Source organism: Canis lupus, chromosome 5 (assembly GCF_011100685.1).
Source record: "Canis lupus familiaris isolate Mischka breed German Shepherd chromosome 5, alternate assembly UU_Cfam_GSD_1.0, whole genome shotgun sequence".
Taxonomy (NCBI): Eukaryota; Metazoa; Chordata; class Mammalia; order Carnivora; family Canidae; genus Canis; species Canis lupus.
Window position 1 is genome coordinate 68,262,021 of NC_049226.1, and position 25,336 is coordinate 68,287,356.

The following is a 25,336-nucleotide window of genomic DNA, read 5'->3' on the forward strand; positions in this document are numbered from 1 at the left end:
GAAAAAGGAATACTAATGATGGCTATATCTAAAAGCACATTTTCATATAAAATCACCAATATGACTATTTGAATCCTTTGGCCTCTGAGCACTGTTTTTTTTTTCTTCTTATTTTGAAAAGAGTCACCAAAGAGAAATTAATTTCTCTATCATTATACCTAAAAGTAAACTGTCCATTGTGCTTTCAGGCATCACCTATCCCACGATGCTTCGAGGGTGCAATGCTGCTACATGGACTACGTGGACGTACTTGAGGAAATGAGTAACACTCCACATGGGGAGGCGACCTTCTGGAGACTATGGTGTGCATTGTGAAATCAAAACAGACATTAGTATGCGTTGTGGCATGCAGCTTGTACAAGATTTTAATTATTTCAATAGACACAGTGCCTTCCACATCTCAATCCTTAATCTTATCGTATCACAGAATATTGTAGAACGTGATAGGACATGGTTCCATTTCAATATGCTACAGTTATTACCAAAATATTTACCCTGTATAGGGTGTGACTGTACCACTTAAAGGCAGAGTATCCTACCCAGAACAGTTCTTCTCCACAACACGTTTCATGGACACACGCGTGCACTGCACTGCACGGCAGAGGAGTCAGCACGAAGCCCAATCTGTGTGGGCTGAAGGAGTGGTGAAAGCCTGCAACCCTGGGCTTTAAACAACACAGTCGATGTACGGGGTAAATGGGGACTCCGTGCTCAGGCCACGCAGACAGTGGGTGGTTGGGGGAAGGAAAACCCGCTCAAATAAAATAACACCATCCTTACACATCATTCTGCCAAGTGTGCTCCTTGCGGTGCCCAGAGTGCTGCATGGGCCCCATAGTTTGCAATGCTTAGGGGCCCCCAAAGACTGTGATGCCCACCACTGCCTAAGAACTGCTGCTTCAGTGGCTTCCTCAGCTGATTTCTTCAATTAATAGATACCTAGCTATATAGTAAAGTGCTTATTACCACAGAGATTAGTAAGGCAAAGTCCCTGCCTCAGGCAGTGACATTCGCTGGTAGAAAAACACCTTGGACTAAAGCTGACAGTGCAGAGGAAGGGCAAGATAAGGCCTCAACAGCTTTACAGAAAGAATGTTTCTAGATACAGGAAGGAATGACCAAGCTCAATCAGAAGCTACGGAGAAGTCAGAAGTGGCAGGATAGCTGGGTGGAGGGGTGGGAAGAGTAGAGGCTATTTCCAGCTGTAGGATCAGACTAAAAAAAAGCAGAGGTATAAAAGGCACATGGGGGAATCCCTGGGTGGCACAGCGGTTTAGCGCCTGCCTTTGGCCCAGGGCGCGATCCTGGAGACCCGGGATCGAATCCCACGTCAGGCTCCCGGTGCATGGAGCCTGCTTCTCCCTCTGCCTGTGTCTCTGCCTTTCTCTCTCTCTCTCTGTGACTATCATAAATAAATAAAAATTAAAAAAAAAAAAAAGAAAATAAATAAATAAATAGGCACATGGTGATAAGGAGACCCTGCAAAGAGTTTGCTGTAGCTGCATATGCTGGGAGGTAGAACAAATCATCCTAAATCATTCATCCAGAAACATACTGAAAGTCTACACCATTCCAGATACTACAGTGCATAGCTGCTGAGCACACAGAAATGGATGATTATGATCCCCGAGACCCACAGCCTAACTCAGTCTAAAGAAGGAGGCAGATTCATTACTGGACAGTGGGACAGGCATCATAAAACAAATAAATGTCATAAAAGAAATAATGTCAATCTCATGTCACAAGAGAACAGAAAAGACCCCAGAGGAACAGGGGCCGTTAAGCTGGCCTGTCACTAACAGCATGAGCAGGTGACAAGATCCCATGCGGTGTTTTTGTCAAATTAAAAGATAGACTTGAGAGAAGAGACAATGGAGAAAAGGAGCCAAGAAGCAGGAACTGAGCAGGGAGGACAGCCTGGAAGCAGGGGTGTGGTGTGAGGGAGAAGAGCTGGTGGAGCCTCCTATCTACAGCCTGGGCCCCCCGGGGGGCCATGTGCTGATCAGGAAAGGAGTAACACAGAAGGGAAAAGAACGAAACACTTGAAAGCACTGAGCAGACATCTGCAGCATACTTACTATGTGCATAGTGCGTGGAGACAGAAATCTGACAGATTCAGCAAACAGCCACTCCGGAGGCTGGGCAGGGCATGTCCCCCCAGCTCCACCTCACTCTCATCCTGAGCCGCGACTAGAACAGCTCTTTCCCTCAGTCTCCCGGATCACAGTTTCTTACAAAACTGCTAAAAATGTTAGAAACTAGTGCTCTGATTTTACTGTACATAAAAAATCTAGACAGGCTCTTCAAGGTTTATATTTAAATTATAATGAAAACCCCATTCACAGGTCTGACCATGCTAAAGAAACAGGGAACTAGACCCCTGGCTCTCAGAGCAAAGGCTCCGTGTTCACTTCTCCAAGGCCAGCAAGGGCCTTCGGGGAGTCAAACGGTACACTAGTCCACACAGACTGGACCTACACACTGGGAGCCCACAGCAACCGAACCATCTGCTATTACTCCAGCACACAGAATCACCACCTCTCAAGAAGAACTGTCTCCAGTAATTAGCTCTGTATCTGTGACAGAGACCAAAAAAGGAACAGACCAGGAGGTGCAAAGGTCATCTGAATTCCCAAAAGCGTTAAGTGACAAACAGGGATGTAAATGTAACCCACAGAACAGATCTGAGCCATCAGTGAGCCATGCAAAGAGTACATTCTTAGATAATCACCAGATCTGGCCCATCAGCCTCTACAACCAGACGGAAGGCCACCTAAGAACTTTTACAAAAAGCTCTGGCTATAAAGAACATATGTGGGTCACTGAGAATGATCAAGGAAAAACAGAAACAACTATTTCCTTACCTAAACCTTGAACTGCCACTCAGAAGCACAGACTATACTTTACCTCACTAATGAAAATGGTTCAGAGATGAAATATGTTATAGTTTACAACAAACACATCAAGCTGTAAGGGAATGTTTATTTGAAAGTATGAACCTACAGGAAAACATGATTTCCAAATAGCCTGCCCACCCAGCACAGAGGGCCAGAATGCACGTCAGGGAGATAAAGGAGAGAACCAACGTACCATCAGGTAGCTCATCTGTAGCTTGTGTGCCACACAGCACTGCTCCATTGTATGGGGGAAGCTGCAAAGGGAATTAGAAAACAAATTTTAATTCAACGAAATGTTAAAACCCAACATATTTTTTTCATTAAAACTCTTTATCCATTCAACTTCTTCTCATAACATTTTTTCTTTACCAAATAACATACACTGAGACAGTAAAATTAAATCACCTTCATTTAAGAAAAAAAAATACTGTAGGAATGGTCTTAAATATTGTCATTAAGATCCAGAAATGAGGCAAAAAATATATAAAAATGGATTCCAATGGACATGAAAGTCGACTACAATAAAATGCCATGACAAACCCTTCATTTCATAGGATGTTAGAGATTACCCACAGATACCACAGCCACTTGTCCTGGGCCACTAGCAAAGATGACTGCTAGTGACCATGTGGCTTTCATGCTCGCCATCCCTGCATGTCCACACAGCCAGGGCAGGTCAGGCCCAGACCCCCAGGCAGAGTCCAGAGAGCCCACAGAGAAGTCTGGGAACCACGGCTCCCTTTTTAACACAGTGTCTTAAGTAACTCAATTAATGACTGGAAACCACATTTCTTGTTTGGAAGACAGCAAAATGGCAAGTATCTGACCTCTTTGTAAAAAAATTCCAAATATTTCTTCTTTTTAGCCATCCCATAATAATAAAGAATTTGAAATGTTTCAAACGGATACATTCAGGATGAGAAAGTTAGGACGGAAGGACTAAGGTAAGTGTACTTAGAGAACAAAAGAACAAGGAATGACACCCTAACACAACAACTCTCCAAGTGCACCCCCCCCCCTTCCCCGGGATGCCCAGGGTTCCTGAATGGGCCCCAGAGAGTCTCCTGCCTGCCCCTGCCTGAGAACTGCTGTGCAAGGGTCCTCCTCAGCAGATTTCTCCAATTAACTCTGAGCACGTGGATTCAGTGATTGTGGTAACCAAGCTGTCTCCACCAGGGAGTGAATGAACCTAAGGAAACAAAGGAACTGAATTGAATAGAACGCAGGCAGGGCCTGAGAGCTGCATGTAAGTCCACTGGGGGGCGCCCGGTGTTCAAACGGCCGACACAAGAGAAGAACCAGTTCGGGGACTACCAAGGATGACACTTGGCCTTGGACCTGCAGCACAAAGGGCAGACACTTGCACGCAGTGCTCCAGCATTTACCGCTGGCACGGATACACGGAGCAAGAAAGGTGCATCTAACAAGCAAGCAGGTTCATGTTCCCCTGCAGTCACAAAAGTTTAGCAAACTCCCAGATGCAGAATGCCTCCCCTTGTTCTAACAGTGACACAAGGGTGCCCCCTGCTGATGGAAACATATACAATTGTGAGGGACTAAGTGCTTGTTTATTTAATCATGCTACATTCACACAAAAATATATTAAGTGGTAGATGCCAGACCTGAAAACAGACTCCAGGGTAATACTGAAATTTTCTTTTTAAGATTTTCTTTATTCGGGGGAACTCTGGGTGGCTCCTGCCTTCGGCCCAGGGTGTGATCCTGAAGTCCCAGGACTGAATCCCGCATCGGGCTCCCTGCATGGAGCCTGCTTCTCTCTCTGCCTGTGTCTCTTGCGGATCACTTGCAGCTTGATCGCAGGACCCAGGATCATGACCTGAGGTGAAGGCAGACGCTTCACTGACTGAGCCACTCAGGCATCCCTTGACATTTTGCTAATGTTTACAACACTTATTCTAAGTTACTAAGCTGGTAAGAGTCCAACTGTGGCAATTGGTGCTGGAATGAGTTCAGGCACAGAAGAGGGGTATGTGTGTGTGTATGTATCTTTTTTACACTATAGGCATATGGTCCCTTTAATTCAACACACCTCTACCATTTATAAGATGCCCTCTAATCTGTGGCAAATGTGTGTTTATCCCAAACAGAATGAAATTTTAAGAATTCCTCAAAGTTCCCTCTTTAACTATATAGCTACTATATAATATATATATACAAAAGTATAAAATCAAAGCAAAAATAAAATCTCACACATATATGCAAAGTGAGCAATGTAAAAAAACTGAAATCTATTTACATCAGATACAAAGTCAAATCAACTGTCTGAAAACACTATCATCTTGTGAAGTCAGTACTAGGGCAGTGATTAGGAAGGTAATGTTTCAAACAAATACTGTATGATATCTCCCTCATCTTTGGAATCTAAAAAAAAACACCCCACAAAACACAAAAACTCAAATCAAGAAAACAAAAGAATCGCATGGCACTAGTAAAGGCTGAAGCAGGTGATGGGAGAGCCACTGTGTCAGGGCTTACACTTGCATCCAGGAGATAAACCATCCTGGGAGTCTAATACATGGTACAGGGATTACAGACAACAAACCTTATTATAAACTTTAAGCCTGTTTAAGAAGCCAGATTTTAATTGTTCCCACCACTAAAAGAAATGGTAATTATGTGACACAATACAGCTAAGCTACAATAGCAAGCTTCAATAGAAATGTATCAAATCAACATGGCCTATATCTTAAACTTGCCCAATTTAATATGTCAGTTAGATTTCATAAAATAAAATGTTTTAAAATCTTTTTGGGACTACCAACTATTTATTCTGCTGTCTTAAAGACCCTCATGAACCTTAAATCTCTCCTCTGAAATCCCACAGATACATCAAACCACTGAGAATAATGGGCACCTGCTGCTGAACTATGCTCTCCTGCGCTTGTCATGGTTCAGTAGCACATTCAAGTGTGTATGTGTTGCCTCAAACGTTGAAATGCTGGAAGTCTGAAGAACAAAGAGCATGCTGTTCATTTCTGAATACTAATGATGTGATTATGACTAGGGTTCAAATCATGCTTATTCAATAAATTATATTTTTTCCAGTTAGAGAAACTCATTTTTAAAAAAAAAATTTTAAAGATTTTATTTATTTGACAGAGAGAGAGAGAGAGAGAGCGTGCACGAGCGTGTGCGCAGGGGGAAGGGGAGAGGCAGAGAGAGAAGCAAGCTCCTGGCTGAGCAAGGAGCCTGATGTAGGGCTCCATCCCAGGACCCTGAGATCATGACACGAGCTGAAGGCAGACACCTAACTGACTGAGCCACCCAGGCGCCCTGAGAAATTCATTTTTAAATCATGATGGCTTATAAATTAGAGCACAGCTTTAGAAAAGACATGTTACCTTTAAATTTATACTAATATTTAGGATCCCATTACAGAAGTCAGTTGTTTGTGTCTTCAGATTCTATTAAGCTGATACCCACCCTATCTGGCCAATGAGTGGCAAGCTTTCAAACAGGCAACCTAAAACAGAGTCCAAAACTCAGCTGAAAGGATCAGTGCTTTAGCAGAAAGGTAGAATGTTTTTACATTTTAACACCTTCTGTTTCTCAAATTTTGTTTTATCGGTTCTTGGCCCCAAGTAGACAGCAATGTTTTATCAAGTTCCTAACAGCCAAAGAAGTATATGAAAACCAGGGCGGGGTTTTAGTTCCCTCCAAAGGCACAGCGCAGGAGCAGTGCTGATAGGGGCTGCAGTGGTTCTCAGCACAAGATAAAAGGCCCAGCCAGCAATATCGCAGTGCCAGGAAGAGAACATCACTCCCGCACCCACTAATCCAGCCACACATCACCCCATGAAACAGTCTGTCCCCCATGTGATTATATTATTAGTATACTCCAGACTCCTGAATTATAATTAAAATAGTGAGAAAGATAGCTTGGCCCAGTCACGTTAATTAGCCTGCATTTCCCTTTTGCCGGTTACTGGATTGACTATATGTGATTTTGACAGACAACATCTGTTAATGCATACTCAAAAGCAGAAACACAGAAGATCCCCAAATAAGCCAGACTTACTAAGATTTCTGGTTATAATTCATTCTGATAAGACAGAGCCATTATTTCTGCAATTAGAAGTTTGACATAATTTTACCACCAACATCCTTATCTGCTAACATTTGTTACCCACTAGGTATTTCACCACATACTAACGATTTCCCAATATTTTTATGAGGTAAGTAGACATTCTCCATTTTCCCACTTAAGAAAGCACAATGATATGGAAGAAACTGTCCAAGACTGGCCAGCCTGCTTACATAGCAAAGGGAGGGTGGAGCCCAGCTTCTTCAGCCCTGAAATATGGTACAGTTTCCACTTTCACATCACATGAAAACCCAAGTTTTTATTCTGACCCTTACTTGCAAACAAGCCCTCACAAACCCACATAAATGCACACACTTGAGAAAAGCTTTTGTAAAACACATGTTAGGCTTTATTGTTTTTTAAAACCGTAACTGCAAAGAGCACAGACAGTCCTATTCCTGGCAGGTGCCCCAAATCTTACCATGATTCAAAGACAGAAAATGATTTAAAATTCAAACCATTAACAAAGTATATAGAGTAGAACCTCAGTTAATACTAATGTTTGGGAAATATGGGATCTGGTTATGTTTTGCCTAATTATTATCTTTTTTGTCAGGAAACACTAAACTTAAAGTCTTATTCTACAGAATCTAAAATGCACAGATACATTTTACTGACTTAGGAAATACAACTTAGTTTCACTAAATTGTATCCTTATGTTCCTTAAAATCCTATTACCATCAATGAACACAAAGCAGAGAGAGATGGCAGGGAATTGGATTTATTCATGTTCTAAAATAAAACCTGATATAAGCGCTGTCTTCTTTGATTTCTTCCCTTTTCCTAAAATGAAAGAGGATAAACCAATAAATCTTTCTCTCATCTGTGCAGCTGAAATAACACTTTCAACATGCTGTCATTTAATCCTTCCTCTATAGCTCCAGAAAGAGCTTAGAGTTCCAGAAGCCAAGGTGAAGAAGCGGGAAGGACCAGCCAAGGCCACAAGCAACACTGGCCTGTGGCTCCAATTCTAAGGAGTCAGCCTCCCCTGCTCCACTTTGCCAAATAAAAGAACTCCATGCAAAAACACTTCACATGTGTGCAAACCTACCATGGATGTTTATTAAGGAATCGAAGTGGCTGGCTAGGTCTTATTAAAGTTAAGTAGTTCTACTTGACTCCTACCTACTCCCCACCCCCCCCCCCCACCCTTTCTCCTCTTCAATGGAATTTCAACAGTTTTTATATTTACAATATGAATATGAAAAAATGTTCCCAGTAAGCTTTTATTAAACTAAAACAGACACCATTACTCACATTAAGAATGGACATAAAAGACGACCTGAATGGAGAAATACACCAAAAATGTGTTTAGGAAAACTATCATAAAGATGTTAATTCTTATATAAGTTAACCCACAATTTTAACACAATTCCAACAGAAATTTCAATAGGATTTTTTTATGGAGCTTGACATGCTGCTCATAAATTCCTAAGGAAGAGTAAGGATGAAGGAGTATCAAATACTTCTAAATAAATATAAGAGGGTGTGTACCCTCCCAGAATATGGATTATACAGTCGCAGCAATTAAAACGAATGGTAATAATACAGAGATAAAAGGAGGGCCTCAGCCAAAGGGCACTACAACTAATGACCTAGTGCTCAGTGAATGACATTGGGACAACTCACTACTGCCATGGGAGAAGACGAATTACAGTCCCACTTCACATGCACATCAAAGTCCATTTCAACTGTAGTATACACTACAGTGAAAACAAAACCTTAAAACTTTTAGAAGAAAACCAGTATCTTTATTACCTCAGGGAAGGGAAGTATTTTTTGTTTTTTGTTTTTTTAAAGATTTTATTCATAGAGACACAGAGAGAGAGGCAGAGACACAGGCAGAGGGAGAAGCAGGCTCCATACAGGAAGCCTGACGTGGGACTGGATCCCAGGTCTCCAGGATCACACCCCAGGCTGCAGGTGGCGCTAAACTGCTGCGACACCGGGGCTGCCCCTGGAAGTATTTCTTAAAGACACTTACAAACCATGAGGAAAAAACCCAATACATTTGACATTGGAGTTAAAAACCTACTTCCCTTGCATAACAACAACAACAAAAAAAAAGCGCATCATATATGAAGTTTAAAAGCCCTCATGCTAGAAAAGGTACCTGTAACATGCAAAGCCAGGGATTCTTAATCCTATAAGCAATAAGAAAAATACAAGCCACTTAACAAAAAACGTGGACAAGGGAGATAGGGTTAAGTCACAGAAGTGGAAATCTGTGTTGTCAATAGGCACATGAAAATGATGCAGCAGTTTTTGACTGTCATCCGGGAATTATAAATTAAAACAATGAGAATCCATTCATACCCATCAGATTAACAAAAATTTTAAGTATGCCTATACTGAGAATAAGCAAGAATTTTTTCTTTAAATGAGATGGTAAGAATGCTCATGCACTGCTGATGGGGATCCATCCAGACTGCTAAACTACTTCGAAAGCAGATCAGCAGTCTCCAGTAAAAGTACAGCCAATTACTCATTGCAGACTGACCTATTCCATTCCTAGGACCTGTATCTTGGAGAAACCCCACCAAGAAGCATGAGGGGACATGTAAAATATGTTTACTGCAACATTTTTGTAACAATGTAAGAACAGAAGACCTAAATGGTCCTCAAAAGGAAAAAGGTTAGTGAGCTGTGAGAGCTGTTGAATCTATGGTAATGAGCAATTAAAATTAAAAAAAAAAAGAACAAAAAATCAGCAGATATAAATATAAAGAATATGTTAGTCTAAAATAAACCTCAAAATGATGAATATACAGTTGACCCTTGTACAACATGGGTTTGAACTGTGCAGGTCCACTTTACAGGCAGATTATTTTCTACAAATACCGTACAGTACTATAAATGTATTTTCCTTATTATTTTCCTAACATTTTCTTTTCTCTAGCTTATTTTATTCTAAGAATAAATACGTAATACTTATAACACAAAATGTGTTCATTGTTAATGTTAGCACGAAGGTTTCTGTTCATCAGTAGGCTATGAGTAGTTAAGTTTTGGGGGAATCACAAGGTATACACAGATTTTCAAATCAACTAGGGCTGGTGCTCCTAACCCCTGTGTTGTTCAAGAGTCAACTGTAGTATGACACCACTTACCATTTAAATCACATAAAACAATAAGATATTACTATCTGTTGATACCCATGTATGTAGTAAAAGCTGAAAATCAGAGTAAACAATACCAATTCAGCAGAGCTGTTACTTCTGGCAGAGGGGAGGGGGTACAGGGAGGCTTCAACTGTATCTGTGTTTTGCTATATGTAAGTATAGCAAAATGTTATTAATATCAGTAAAATCTGGCTGGTGGGTTTGGGCATTTCTCCTACTAGTCTCTGTCCTTTTCTGTACATTGGATTTATCAAAAGAGCATAAATTTAAAAATCAAAACTAAAACATAACCATTAATTATACTTACATATATAGTCAAGAAAATGTTTGGTCTTACCTCAACTGAAGAGCGAGGAGTCACAAAGAACTGATTGAATTCATCAGGGCTAAAATCTCCAAAAATATACTGGAAAAGAGAAAACAGGCCCTGATCACATAAAATATACAACTTATACACTTTCAGAAAAAACGCTACATATTATACAATCTAAGATTGTATAATCATAGTCCAGGAGCCCCAAGATCCTTTCTTGAGCTCTGCAAATCAAGGGCCTGCAAAGCAGAGATTTCCAATTAACAAGAAAATATTTAGCCTTTTCCATAAATTGTCAAAGAACACTCTGAAATCGATAAAGCTTATTTAGAAAGAGGCCAACTGTGTACACCAAACGTGGAAGCAGAGTCCTGCCTGAAGGAGAACTTTCTGGCTCACAGACACTTCCAGGTATATCCCCTTCACCTTTCTGCTGACTCATTTCACTACCTCCACGTCAGTGTTCTGGGCTATGAGCTAATGGAGAATAGAAAACTTGGTTCTCAGAGGAAGGTAAGGAAATCAAAAAAAAAGGAAAATGGTAATGATCCTGATGAATGATCTTTAAGATATATATATGTACCTCTTCATCCTGAAATTTCATTTTAACATGATGAATAAATTACTGAACAGATGCAAGTCTAGTTGTGAACCCTCACTTCACAGAATTCTGAGTGTAACTTTCTGGAAAAACAACTGGTTCAAATGAATGGAAGCAAGTTTGGTAAGTGCCTAGCAGTTCATATTCTCCCTGGAGCTTTAAAACTAAGTCACTGACAAGAATCAGAATGACTTGATTTTCTACAACAAAGAACCAATCACTCACTAAATCATTCATCTAATCAATGATTATTTAGAGCCTACTAACGCCATGCATGATAATCAGTATTGGGGATAAAATGGTAAGCAGAATTGTGGTTCCTCTGCTCTAATGGAGCTGAGTAACCTGCAGGGAAATTTCCAAGCATGTGATTCAAAAATAACTAATAACTACATATTATGTAAATGGATAATGCCCATTATTATCATAAATGTAAGTAAATGACAACTCTCATTGCCTGTTAATAAGATTGCACCAAGGTGCACCTGGGTGGTATAGTCAGTTAAGTGGCCAGCTCCTGATTTCAGCTCAGGTCATGATCTCAGGGTCCTAAGATCCAGCCCCATACAGAGCTCCAAGTTCAGAGGGAAGTCAGCTTGGGATTCTCCCTCTCCCTCTGCACCTCCTGCTCCTCTGCACACGCATGCACACATGCTCTCTTTCTCTCAAATAAATATTTTTTTTAAAAAAAGAATGCTCTGATATTTAAGATTTTTAAAATTTATTTTAGAAAGACTGTGTGTCAGCTGGGGGGAGGAGCAGAGAGGGGAAGGAAAGAATCTCAAGCCAACTCCCCAGTGAGCGCAGAGTTGATGGGCGTAGAGCCTGACTGGGGCTCTATCTCACAACCCTCAGGTCATGAGCCAAAGCCAAGAGTCAGACCCTCAACTGACACAGCTGCCCAGGCGCCCAAGTGTACCGATATTTCTCGAGAGAATACTCCTGGAGGGCTCTTTGGCAATAGCTACCAAAACCATAAATACGTATTAAAAACAAGAACATCATCACATAATATTCACACATACTCAAAAAAGATCCACAAAAAAATTGTGCATTAATAGTTATGGTAAAAATAAGCAGAGTCCCAAAACAATTTAGAAATCATCATCTGCAATACTTTCACTGTGAACTCAGACCCCCCTTATCATCTCAAACACCAGGGGAAAAAAGCGTGTATTAATTGCAGCCAGGTGTAAAACAAGCAATGGAAGGGAAAGGTATCTTCCAAGAGAAAAGGAAGTGGCAGAAAGGGTGGAGGTGAAGAAATGACACTGCTGACTGGCATCCCTTTACAGGCCCACTCCGGATAGAGATCTTTTAAGTCTAGATATAAAACCTCAAAATTTACTCAGCAGGAAATGAAAAGGCAAGCCATAAACTGGGAAAAGATAGTCCCCAAAATACCAAATGCTGATGAGGATAAGGAATGACTGGAACTTTCTACATGGCTTACACAGACTCAGAATGATACGGCCGCTCTGGAAAAAAGTTTGGAAGTTTCTTACCAAGTTATCCCACACCTACTCACTTATCCCAGGGAAATGAAGACCTCTGTCCACCAAAAAAGAAAAAAATAAATAAAAAAGTATGCTGATGTTTCCAGCAGCTCTATTCATCATCACTAAAAATAACCAAATGTCCATCAAAAGGTGAACGTGGTACATCTATAAAATGAAAAGCTATTCAACAGCTCTCAAAAGCATCATGCTAAGGGAAAGAAGTCCAACTTAAAAAGCTACATGTGATATGATTACATTTATGTAACATTCTAAGGCAAAACTATAAGGCCAGAAAACAGATCAGTGGCTGTAAAGGGCTGATTACAAAGAGGCACACAGGAACTTTTGGGGGTAAGGAAATTTTCACAGGAGAGCCTGTTGGAAAAGCAGTAACCATCCTAATTGCCAAGGAAACACACAATCCACTAAAACATTAATGATTTCAGTCTCCAAACAGAAGTGGACAACAAAGAATCACAGGACATGTGAGGACAAAAATGAAGAGAAAGCAAAGAAATTCTAATCTGTATCCTTACAGAGATTCTGACAGATGAAAGAAATCCAGATAGTCATCACAAAGGAGCAAGTAGAGGCACCTGGCTGCCTCAGTCAGAAGAGCATGCTACCTTGACCTCAGGGTTGTGAGTTCAGGTCATGAGCCTGTGTTGGGCACAGAGCCTACTTAATTAAAAAGGGGAGAGGGGTGTGCCATCAGAGAACAATGTCTTGTTCATGCACATCAGAAAGTTATTAAACTTAAATTACTAAATTTAAAAACTCAGCAGAAGGTCGTAATAGCAGAATCATCAATAAGACTATAAAGCAATGAAGTAATGGTTTTAAATTTCCAAGAAAAAGGTATTATGTCTCTAGAATTCCAAGGCATTTTGTTTTCATAGAATTCTATTCTACATTTTAAGATTACTCCTCAAATGCAAAAAAGAAAAAAATTATCTTACATCCACACACCCCTCTGTTGAGGAAGGGGTGTTTAAGAATTCCAAAAAATGAATTCAAGAGATACAAGAGTTGTAAACAAAGAAGCAAGACCCAAGAAACTGCTGATACAGCAGCTGTGAAGTCTGATGCAGAAACCGTATTCCTGGTGCTTAATTTAATATAAATAGCAAAAACATCCATTCTATCTTCTCTTACAAGAAAGAAAGAAGGACTCCTATTTTATTTCAGAATGTGGAGAGGACATATAAAGATGAGAACTGGAAGGCTTGACAGGATTGTTAGGTTATTTTCTTGAGTCAGATTTTCTTCCTTGGTCTGCATCAGGAATCACATTTCTAAGCAGGCATTTTTATTTTGGTTTACATACAATCTAAAGTCTTAAAAAGATATGGGTAGTGCAATAAAAGAGCTAAAATTCCGGACAATTTATTAATGCCATGTCAGTAAAGAGGGAGAGGGAGTGACCAGCAAGTGCCATGTTCCTATGTCAGGCGGCTGGGAGCAGCCTCATTGCCAGCCATGGCAGTGCTTAGAAAGGTTCCAAGGAAAAAGTTTCTCTTCTGTTTCTTTCAATTTAACCATTTTTGCTGATTTATTTTACAAGAGGGAGAGAGAATCCCAAGCAGGCTCCATGCCCAGCACAAAGCCCAATTAATGCAGGGCTCGATCTGACCTGAGCCAAAATCAAGTCAGACACTCAACGGACTGAGCCACCCACGTACCCCTAATTTCTTTATTTTTAAAGTATTATTTGAGGAGCAGCTGGGTGGCTCAGATGTTTAAGCATCTGCTTTCAGCTGAGGTCATGATCTCAAGGGTCCTAGGACAGAGCCTCAGTTTTGGGCTCCCAGCTCAGCGAGGACTCGGCTTCTCCCTCTCCCCCTGCGCTCCCTCTTGCGCGTGCCCACACACTCTCTCTTTCTCTCAAGTAAATACATAAAATCTTAAAATAATAATAATTATTTGAAAAACTTTCTTATAGATTTTTAAACTTTTTTTTCTTAAGATTTATTTATTTTAGAAAGAGCGCAGGGGGAGGGCAGAGAGAATCCTCAAGCGGACTCCCCACTGTGAGGAGCCTGTCAGAGAGGCTCAATCCTGGGACCCTGAGATCATGACCTAAGCCAAAACCAAGAGCCAGATGCTACCAGCCAAAACCAAAAGAGCTACCCAGATGCCCCTAAATGCATTTTTATTACAACTTCATGCTACTAATTTCTCTACCAGATCATACCTTCAACCTGGTCACAAATCTAAATGGGGAGAAATGAGGAAGAGCTTGCTGTACAGGTGGGGAGAAAATCTCCAAGATACTGTTAAAGGAAGAGAACACTCTGGGAACAAAAGGGAAGGAAAGCTGGAGCCGAGGGAAAGCCACGTGCAAGCAGTGCAGCCGCACCAGATTCCTAATGTGTCTTGTGTCAGAATTCTTAGTTCTGAATTCTTTATTCAAAAAATTACTTGCAAAAAGTCAATATGAACAATTCAGAAATCACCATACAATTAAAGATACACTCATTTTGCAAAGAAATTACAAGTTTGCACCTAAATTTGCGCTTGTGTTCAAGATTTTACTGACAACAGATTAGAACTTGATGAGAACATTTAATCCAAAAAAGCCGTCATAAGCAACTGCTAACTATCAACTATGCAACACTAAAATATCACTTAGCACTCAACAAATGGCTAGCTGGAGCTGTGTTACTCCACTGTGATTTCCTGAACGCAGGCTCACATGCGGCAACAAACAACGCCATCAAAGTACCCGTGAATCACATCCTCCTGTCACACAATCAGACCAATTTTCAATCCTTCAAATGCACCAGTCTGAAAGTGAGCAGTTACACCTCCACAATATAAAGAATGGTCGTTTCAGTTCTGTGACTGAGATGACAGAGGGGACTGCTAGGAAGCTGGTGCCAAAAATGGCAGCGCTTGTGCACAGTGCTCACCTCCCCAAGGAGTCTGGTTAGGATTCGTTTCCTCCAGAGTGAGTATTCCCCATATGCCCACAGCACATAAACGACACAGATCTTTTTCCTCTGTGCCTGTACACATACTGCTTATGCTTAACCAGAAATGCAAATGTAACGAAGGACTGCAGTAGAGGAGGGAGTTCATTCTCAGATCAGCAGAGTTCAAGCCACTGGGGTCTCAGGCAAGGGAAAGTTTCCCAAAAGAGAATTCCCACCCTTCACAATGCATGCAACAAAAAGGACAAATCTTTCTTTCTAGGTACAGTAACAAATACCTCTTTGGTAACCATTCAAATGTTCACTTGGAACGATATAACAAAATATCCCATAAAAACTCTGAGGCTATGACATCATTTCAGAGTTTAACAAAATCACCTGCATCATTAAAAACTTACCACAAGAACCATTACCAAGAATAAGTATTTATTATTCACACTGTTCCAGAAAGGCAAATAGGAGAGTTGCTTATAAAAGTTAGCTTATGGGGATCCCTGGGTGGCTCAGCGGTTTGGCGCCTGCCTTTGGCCCAGGGCGTGATCCTGGAGTCCCGGGATCGAATCCCACGTCGGGTTCTGGCATGGAGCCTGCTTCTCCCTCTGCCTGTGCCTCTGCCTCTCTCTCTATCATGAATAAATAAGTAAATCTTTAAAAAAAAAAAAAAAAAAAAAAACCTTACATAAATCATTGGGAGGAAGAAAGGTAATTTTTAAATGTCCTGTTAAAATCGACAAAAACAAAGGTCAAATATTTATTCGAGAGCAATCCCAGTGCATGGACAGAGAACACTGTCCTGCATTTTATTGACAAGTATTTAACTTAATATGCTTGACGAAAGGTCGAAGCCACACAGCGTTGTGATGCTGAAGAGTCTGTCACAGAAATTCACAATGGCCAAATGCCACTAACGTGTTCAGGTTCTGTATCTTCTCCAAAGGCCTTCCTAATTTTCAATCACAAATTATTCTACGTGTTTGGCAAAATGAAGAATGTGGTCAGAGAAGGGCAGGATTGTTTTCTTCAAAAAAAATCAGTGTTGTGAAAGGTTGTGGAAAAGTCCTGAATGACAGAAGCTAAAGAGACATGACAAGTAAATGCAGTGCTTGACCCCAGACTGGATCCCATCCTGGAGGGAAATGCTATAAAGATTATTAGGTCAACTGACAAAATTAGAATATGGACAGGTTATAAAAAGTATTGCACCAGTGTAGACTTATGAAAGCAGTAAACTATCTTACTGGTTACGTAAGAGAATATTCCTATTCTTAGGAAACACATTCAAGCATATGGGGGTAAAAGATCATGGTGCATAATCTCTCAAATCTGAGGGTAGAGGGAAAAGTGTGTGTCTGCATGTGTGCATGAGTTTGGGAGTATGTGTGTATGTGAAGAGAGAACTCAAGCACATGCCAACGATGGAGCAAAGGGCGTTAAATCTTAACTGGTCAATCTGGGTAAAGGAGTAAATGAGGGGGGTTCTTCATACTACTTTTAGTTTTGCAACTTCTGTAAATCTGAAACTATTTCCGAGTATAAGACATTCTCCTTCCTCTGGAGGTTTTTTTTTTTTTTAATTGTTTATTTATTTATTCATGAGAGAGGGAGAGACACAGGCAGAGGGAGAAGCAAGGCTCCCTGTGAGGAGCCTGATGCGGGACTCGATCCTAGGATCCCAGGATCACGACCTGAGCCGAAGGCAGACAGGCACTCAACCACTGAGCCACCCAGGCATCCCAAGACTTTACATGTATTAATAATCCTCCAGAGGGGAATGCCTGAGTGGCTTGGGATGCCTGGGTGGCTCATTGGTTGAGCATCTGCCTTCGGCTCAGGGCGTGATCCCAGGATCCCAGGATCGAGTCCCACATCAGGCTCTCTGCATGGAGCCTGCTTCTCCCTCGGCCTGTGTCTCTGTCTCTCTGTGTCTCTCATGAATAAATAAATTGTTTTTAAAAAATGTAAAGTCTTTTTTAGGGAAAAAATATTATAGGAGCCTGGGTTAAAAAAGATAAAAATGATTCTGCCTGATTTCACATTATTTATAATTTAGTGGGGAAGAAAATGTCACAGACTGCATGAATTAGTTTTGTCCTATTAGAGCAAAAAAAAAAAAAAAAAGATAAAACAGGGCAACTGAGTCTGCGTGGGAGAAGAAACAGTAGGAACAAGTGCATTATTTCTTGCATTTCCAAAGCCCAGTGCAGGGCCCAGCATAGATGCTCAATTCACAGGTTTGGTGAGGATAAAACATAAGAAGATGCCTGAAGGCCCTCTTTCGGCCCAAATGCATTACAAAAACATTTATTTTTTTTTATTTTTTTTATTTTTTTTACAAAAACATTTATATTGTCATTTAGAATTTCACTCTTCTAATAGCTATCACAAATACTATAAGGCAAAACTGGAAACTCCCTCTAGGTTTTTTTTTTTTTCTTTTTTTTTTTCATTTTTATTTATTTATGATAATCACACAGAGAGAGAGGCAGAGACATAGGCAGAGGGAGAAGCAGGCTCCATGCACCGGGAGCCCGATGTGGGATTCGATCCCGGGTCTCCAGGATCACGCCCTGGGCCAAAGGCAGGCGCTAAACCGCTGCGCCACCCAGGGATCCCTCCCTCTAGGTTTTAAGCAAACCCCACCAGAGTTGGATGAATAATGGAGTCATAAGGAACAAGAAAGCAAAATGGGATGCTCCCTTCCCAGCTGCCATCATGCCCAGAGGAAAGGCATGTGGTCAGAGGGCACGCCCCAAGGGCTTTTAGCCTCTCCATTCCCGTCTTACAGAGACAAGCCTGTGAGGTGTAGAGACTCTTGCCCACTACCAGGGACACAGCTGACTTCCCCTTATTTCCAACTAACCCCAGCTCAGGCTTTCAGAACTCCTAGTGTTCACATGTCTGATTATTTTTTTATCCTTTCAGAGACGATATGACAAAAATAGAAGTGCTGCAAGAAAAGGGGGCAAGCCCACAACACAGGATGAACACAAGACACCTCACTGAAGTGCAGCACCAGGATGTGGCTACTCTGGGTCTCATCGTTTGGAGACCCAAAGCCATGGCCCTTAGAGGGTCTTGCTCCGTAAACCCTGGGGAAAGGGTTGGGCAAACCTGGAAACACCATGTTCACGCTACAGGAAAAGCAAAGGTGCAATGTCAGGGCAAGGAAGGCCCCACCGCCGCCCCACCTACAGCTGGCTGTGCACAGATCTCCAGAAGCGGCAGCCAGGAGAAACAGGGCACCAGCACTCCAGTGCAGCACTAGGGGGCGCGGGAACACAGCATGTCATGCCTCCAGTCCAACTTTCAAAACCTCATCTCTAAAAGCACAAAGACGTATGTAGGGTGCCACCGAAGCATATTCTCTGCCTTCAAAGGGACTCATGGAAATAGGAGATCGGCCTCAGAGGAAAAATTTCAGATAAAGGCAGTGCAGTGAACGTGTGGCTGCACACCCACGGACCCCCTCAGTCTCCTGAGGCCGGCGATGAGGCTGGCAACTGGAGCCCAGCTCCCAGAAGCATCTCCTGCGCCCAGGCACCAGCTGAGCCTCGCAGGGACAGAAGCAGGCACCGCAAACAAGAGGCTAAGAGGCGCAAAGCCTCCTCCTCCCTCATTTCCCAACCCAAGAAAGATGAATTTGGGAGAGATGATGAAACAGGAAAGACTAACAAACTGTTCCGACGGTGAAGTGAGCCTTAAGTTTATCTTTAACATGAGGGTGTGCTGAACTAGAAACCCCCAGAGCTCTCCCTGGCTCCAAAAGTAGATCCTGGATCTAATAAGGACAAAAAAAACAAGGGTCTGGAAACATCCTCAGGTAAATCCATGCTACACATGGATGAAGCCTGAAAACATCATGCTGAGTAAAAGAACGAAGGGCCACAAGTTGTAGCATCCATTCATGTGAAATATCTGGAAGAGGCAAATCTCTAGAGGTGTAAAGTAGATTGTAGTTGTTAGGGGTTCAGGGAAAGGGGAAATGGGAAATCACAGCTATTGGACCTAGGGGTTCTTTTTAGAGTGACGAAATGTTCTAAAATTGACTTGGTGATGGTTGTATAACTCTGTGACCACACTAAAAATCAATGAAATGTACTCTTATCAAATAGGTGAATTCTAAATATGTAAATTTTATCTCAACAAAGTAAAAGAAGAAAAGTGCTTGCATAAGAAGTCTAATTTCTTCACTATACTTTTTTCTTAAGATTTTTTGAGAGAGAGAGAGAAAAAATGGGTGGGGCAAGGAGCAGAGCAAAAAGACTCCCCACTGAGCAGGGAGCCTGACAGGAGGCTCAATCCCAGGACGTGGGGATCATGACCTGAATTGAAGGCAGATGCTTAACCGACTGAGCCACCCAGGCACCCCTTTACTAAACTTTATTGATCATGCCTGCTACTTGATGAATACTAAGTGACATCTACTGAAAGTTCACAGCACACTTTCAACTCTACAAAGTGCTGTAGGTGGTTTGGGGACATGTGGCGATAACACTGTACAGGCAGTTGATGCACAGCAGGAACTGCATTGATTTAACCATATGTACTGAGCACCAACTATCCACACTGAGTTGTGCTAGATTATAAGAATAAACTAAATAAAACAGACACTGGGTTCAGGACACCACATTTACAGTTTTGTCACAGCATGAGTGGAGTGCAAGCTGCAGTGAGTTTTACAAAGGGCAAAGCAAAGACGGAGGCAGAGGAAGGCCTGCTCCTCAATGGACTGGGTTGGAGCAGAACTCTGTTTTACTTTCTTGGGGCAGAGAGGTCCTGAGAAGGGGACAGAATGGACAAACTGTGTTACAAAGCCACTCCCAAAGGCATAACCCTCTTCTTACAATTCAACCATCAGAACAGTGCGGTGTGCTGTCTAGTTTTGTGTATTTTATGTGACTACTAAAGTTCTATCAGAAGATTGCCTCTCACCTTCCTAAGCAGGATCTGTAACAGACTGGCTGTATACGAAGTGCTGTAATGGAGATTCTCAGCTAAAACCTGTCCCCACCAAATGCATTTCCAAATTAGAAAACATGATTCATCTAATAGAAATCCATTTTTTACCAACTTTTCAGTTCTGCATCTACATTGTGGAATTAGTTAACTTCCACAAAGGCAGTTAAATTTTAACTTGCTTTGCTCTCAACTAATACTAAACAGCAAGATCAAAGAGTCCTCACTATACACTAACGTGCTATCTAGAACTTTTATCACATGGAAAAGAGATGATAAATTATTAGGGAATAAATTTAGTGCATATAATCTGGGATAGCTCTAGAGGAAGTTCAAGATTCCACCTACTTTAATATTCATTACAATCACCTATGTGCTAATCTAGGAAGGAAGGTTTGGTGAGAGAGCGGGAGGGAAGAAAGGGGGAAAAAAAGATAAGGGAAAACACGCAGAACTCCAATAAACAAAAAATTAATAGTAGCTCTACTTTTGCTGGGGCCAAGGGTGAATAAGAGGACAGGCTGCAGGAGACATATGGGGATGTTCTGAGAACCACAGGAAGGGCTGAAAGGTATATTACCTATGGAGGTGATTACACAAATGTGTGCATTTGTCAAGATTCATCATATATACTTTAAAAGGGTGAAATTCAGTGCACATATATTATGCCCCCATAAAGGTCTTTTTTAAAAGAACAAAACCAAGTTAAATTCATCTTTGTATCGCCAGCAGTTAATGCAGTACTTGGCATAATAGCAGGTGCTCAAAAAAAGCTTTCTTGAACCAAAAGGAAGAGGAAGATAAAGGGAAAACCCTATCACAAATGTAAATTCTAGGGATAAAGAATGAGAGCCTCTCCATCTTCCACATCAGGGAACTTCCCACATGTCAGTGCTGACAAATCACCTTGGCTGCTCTGACTGGTTTTTTATTCTCCTGTTTTTAAGATCATCAGAGATGCTCCACCCAGAAGTGCAATTTTCACTTTTAAATATAACCAAGGTGTAACTTTTAATTTTAAGATACAATATTTAAAAAAAAATACACATTTAAACAACCAAAACAATCTGAATTAAGCTTTAGAGAAAACTTATTAAGAGCATGTATTTTGGGACCCCTGGGTGGCGCAGGGGTTGGGCGTCTGCCTTTGGCTCAGGGTGTGATCCAGGGATTGAGTCCCGCATCAGGCTCCCTATAGGGACCCTGCTTCTCCTCTGCTTATGTCTCTGTCTCTGCCTCTCTCTCTCTGTCTCTGATGAATAAATGAATAAATCTTTTTTTTTTAAAGGCATATATTTTAACCTAGAGGAAAACCATTCACAATTATCATGTGGCCTCTCCAACTAAAGAAAAATGAACGTTCCCATTTTAAATCCAGAAAGAAAAAAAAAAAAGGGTAAAACACACCAAAACACACCATGGACGTGATCAGAAAGGATTAGGGCAGTATTACTATCCTTGCCTACCAAATAAATCACCTGTGTCCAGTGTGAAGAGGGGACTCTCAGTCTTTACTGTCCCTCTCTCTTTCTGGCTTAAACTTTAAGAAAAAAAAATGTATTTCACTAAGAATGACCTATCTGCAGTGTCCCTTTTCTGTCATAAATGTGGACAAAAAATTCTTCCCTTTTAAAATTGATGCACAATAAAATTACCAAGACTGATAAACACCAAGTGCTGGTGAAGATACAGAGGAAGGGGCGTTCTCATGATTGCTGATGCATGTGTCAACAACATAGCCACTTTGAAGAAACTTGGTAGTTTCCTATAAAATAAAACACACACTTACCACATGACCCAACAATTCCACTTCCAGGTAGTTATTAACCCACATGAAGTGAAAAACCATGTCCATCAAAGACTTGCATATGACTGAAGACCACAGCTTCAATCTCACAAACACCCAAACAGCAAACATTCGTCAAGAGCTAAAGAGAGAACTTGGCACATCCATATAATGAAATACTACTCCGTAACAAAAGGGAGAGAATTCTTTCAGGACGGATGAATCTCAAAATGTTATGCAGAGTGAGAGAAGCCAGAGAGAAGAGTACACCCCGTAGAACTGCACCTAAATAAAATTCTAGAAAAGGAGAATAGCCTCGACTGACAGGAAGCAGATCAGTAATGCCTCGGTTCACCCTCAGACAGGGTGAAGACTCCTGGCAGGGGGCACGAGGGAGCTTTCTGGGCAACAGTTTGTGCTGGTAGTTCCCTCGGCAGGTGTTTATCAAAACTCAAACTGAAAACTTAAAATGAGTACACTTATTGTATTAAACTACACCTCAAAATGATTTTTTAAAATCAATGCACAATCAGCGCACATCTACAACTAAGGAGGATAAGGCAGCTGTACTATAAAAGCAGCTCCTGAAGACCAGGGACCACAGTATTAATCTTTCACTTACATAAGCAGAATTCTTAAACACTCCTTTTGTAAACATCCACACATCAGGATTTTTTTTAAAGATTTCATGTTCCTTGGTCCAAAGACTCTTACTGGGAAAATATACCATCACCCATCTGTATTTTGCTGCCCACTCTTGTAGTTCCTCCATCACTATACCTCAGATTGTTCTGGTCTGGCTTGGCCGTTCTACTGCCTAGATCCCCCAGCCACCTACTCAAACCCCACACCATACACAGACAATTACTGCCAATAACACTGAGTCAAACCTGGAGTGTTTCATTAAACAGAGTGCTACATGGGCAGAAACTTGTAAGTGCATCTGTTCTACAGGATTTTTTTACTTAATGAAATATGCTGGAACTAAACCAACAGAAGCTCGGCTACTGAAGGCCACCTGCCAGAAAGGAAAGTACATCACTAAACCAGAGCTTCAAGTTTAAACACATTTGGGAAAAAGTAGTGTTACTACATAAATGATTTTCTTCTAATTTGCTAGCCATTGCCAATGGTTTCTTAAGCATTTTGTAAGATCTAGGACTGCCTAACGTATCCCCCTGTATCCCATACATCCAGAGGGAGGAAATACAGAATGCTCCCCTTAATGAGTTGTTTTGGTTGTGTTAATGACAACCAAGTTACTTAGAAGAGTTGGTCCAAGCAGTAAAAGCTGCTAAATTATGATCTGCTGAAAATACAAGAACACAAGAATAGGTGCTGTCAGCTAAGGCCAGCCGAGTCCACTGCTTGCTTTTTCGGCTTTACTTCCACCTAATCTGCTGAAAACAAGACTGCAACTATGCAGAAATGGTTTACTTTACCAACCGAAACAACAGACCGAATTATGTATTTAAGTTCATGTTATGATTTAAAATATTTTTTAAAAGATTTATTTATTTGAGAGAGAGAGCACATATGAGTGGGAGTGGAAGAAAAAAATCGCAAGCAGACTCTGCACTGAGCATAGTGCCCAAAGTGGGGCTTGATCTTATGACCCTGGAATCACAACCTGAGCCAAAACCAAGAGCTGGACACTTAACAAGCCACCCAGCAGCCCCTAAAGATCTTTTATTAGAGTAAACTAAACTTGAGGCTTCAGCAAGTCCCCCTTGTTGTAAATATGTGCAGCTTGAAACTTGAGTATCCTGGAAAAGAGGTATTTCACCCAAAGAGCTCACAATAATCTGTTCTCCATAGAAGCAGAAAACCAACCGCTGGTGGGGCTCATCTAACAGGGAAGCAGAGTCAGTGAGGCAGGTTAATGGCCTATGGCAGTGGTTCTCAGCCCCTGCTACCCCTAGAACCACCCGAGGATCCTCAGGCTATACCTGAAAATTTTCAGGGTTCATGGGGGTAAGGGGATCCCAAGGCTTCAGGCAACATTTTAAATGCTTCCTGTGTAATTCTGATGAGCACTTAGGGTTCAGAATCACTGTGTAGGGGTGTTCCCTTGACCTAAGAAAAAGCTCTACCACTATAGGCAATCAAGAGGTGGGAGAGAAAAGCAAACAGGAGGATAGGTGAGCAGAACTGCTTCATACTCAGTTCTGCTCCCAAGCCAGACAGAAACAACTATGAAACCATTTGAGACTATTATTCACTTTATAAAAGGACCTACTGCTTGATGAACAACATTCAGGGCAGATATTTTTAAAGTGGGAACTCTTGGGGAGCCTCAAGGGCTTAGTAGGTTAAGCGTCTGCCTTCTGCTCAGGTCATGATCCCAGGGTCCTGGGATGGAGGCCTGCATCAGGCTCCCTGCTCAGGAGAGTATGCTTCTCTCTCTCCCTCTGCCCACCTCCCCGCTCATGCTCTCTCACACGAATATTTTTAAAAATTAAGTAAGCTTTGCGCAGTGGCAGTATCATAGCCAATGAGGTTTATCCGAGGCGCAGTTATTGCTAATTAATAAATAATAAAATGGGGACTCTTTTAGTGCTTATAAAGGTTTACTAACCACAGACAACTTAAAGGTAACAAACCTAAATGTCAATCAGAAGAAAACTATCATGCAACTGGAAATAATTTGGTAAAAAACTTCCACTCCCATGCAACTTCCTAAAGATTTTTATTTATTTATCTGAAAGAGAGAGAGAGAGAGAGAGAGAGCGAGCATGCGCGCACACAAGTGCACACATGATCAGGAGGAATCAAGCAGACTCCTTGTCAAGTGCAGAGCCCTACATGGGGCTTGATCTCAAGAACCCGAGATCAAGACCTGAACTGAAACCAAGAGATGAATGCTCAACCAACTGACCCACCCAGGAGCACCCCCCATGCAACTTTTTAGACGTGTCTTTTCCACAAAAACAATCTTTATAACTGAGCTCATTTCCCATTTGCTCTAAACTAACCGAAATCTAACACTCACCTCCAACACTCTTTTTCAGAAATAACCTCCCATCCAATCCAGCATCCTTTTATACATCCAGCTAGATCAACCATCAATCTGTTAAAATCGAGAGCTCTCTCACACACACGTTTTCTGTCAGTGGATCCTGCA

The 25,336-nt window shown here is 41.4% G+C and overlaps 1 protein-coding gene and 1 pseudogene across 1 annotated transcript in view; one reads left to right on the top strand and one right to left on the bottom strand.

Annotated features, from left to right (window-relative positions):
* The window catches only part of USP10 (ubiquitin specific peptidase 10), a 72,579-nt gene that overhangs the window by 27,960 nt on the left and 19,283 nt on the right, over positions 1-25,336 (bottom strand). Inside the window, exons 2-3 of the mRNA XM_038538136.1 lie at positions 10,462-10,530; positions 3,091-3,151 (exon numbers count right to left, since the gene is read on the bottom strand). Of these exons, the coding sequence (XP_038394064.1) occupies positions 3,091-3,151; positions 10,462-10,530 (130 nt within the window). The remainder of the gene's footprint in view (positions 1-3,090; positions 3,152-10,461; positions 10,531-25,336) is intronic.
* LOC119872089 lies at positions 24,678-24,791 on the top strand (annotated as a pseudogene).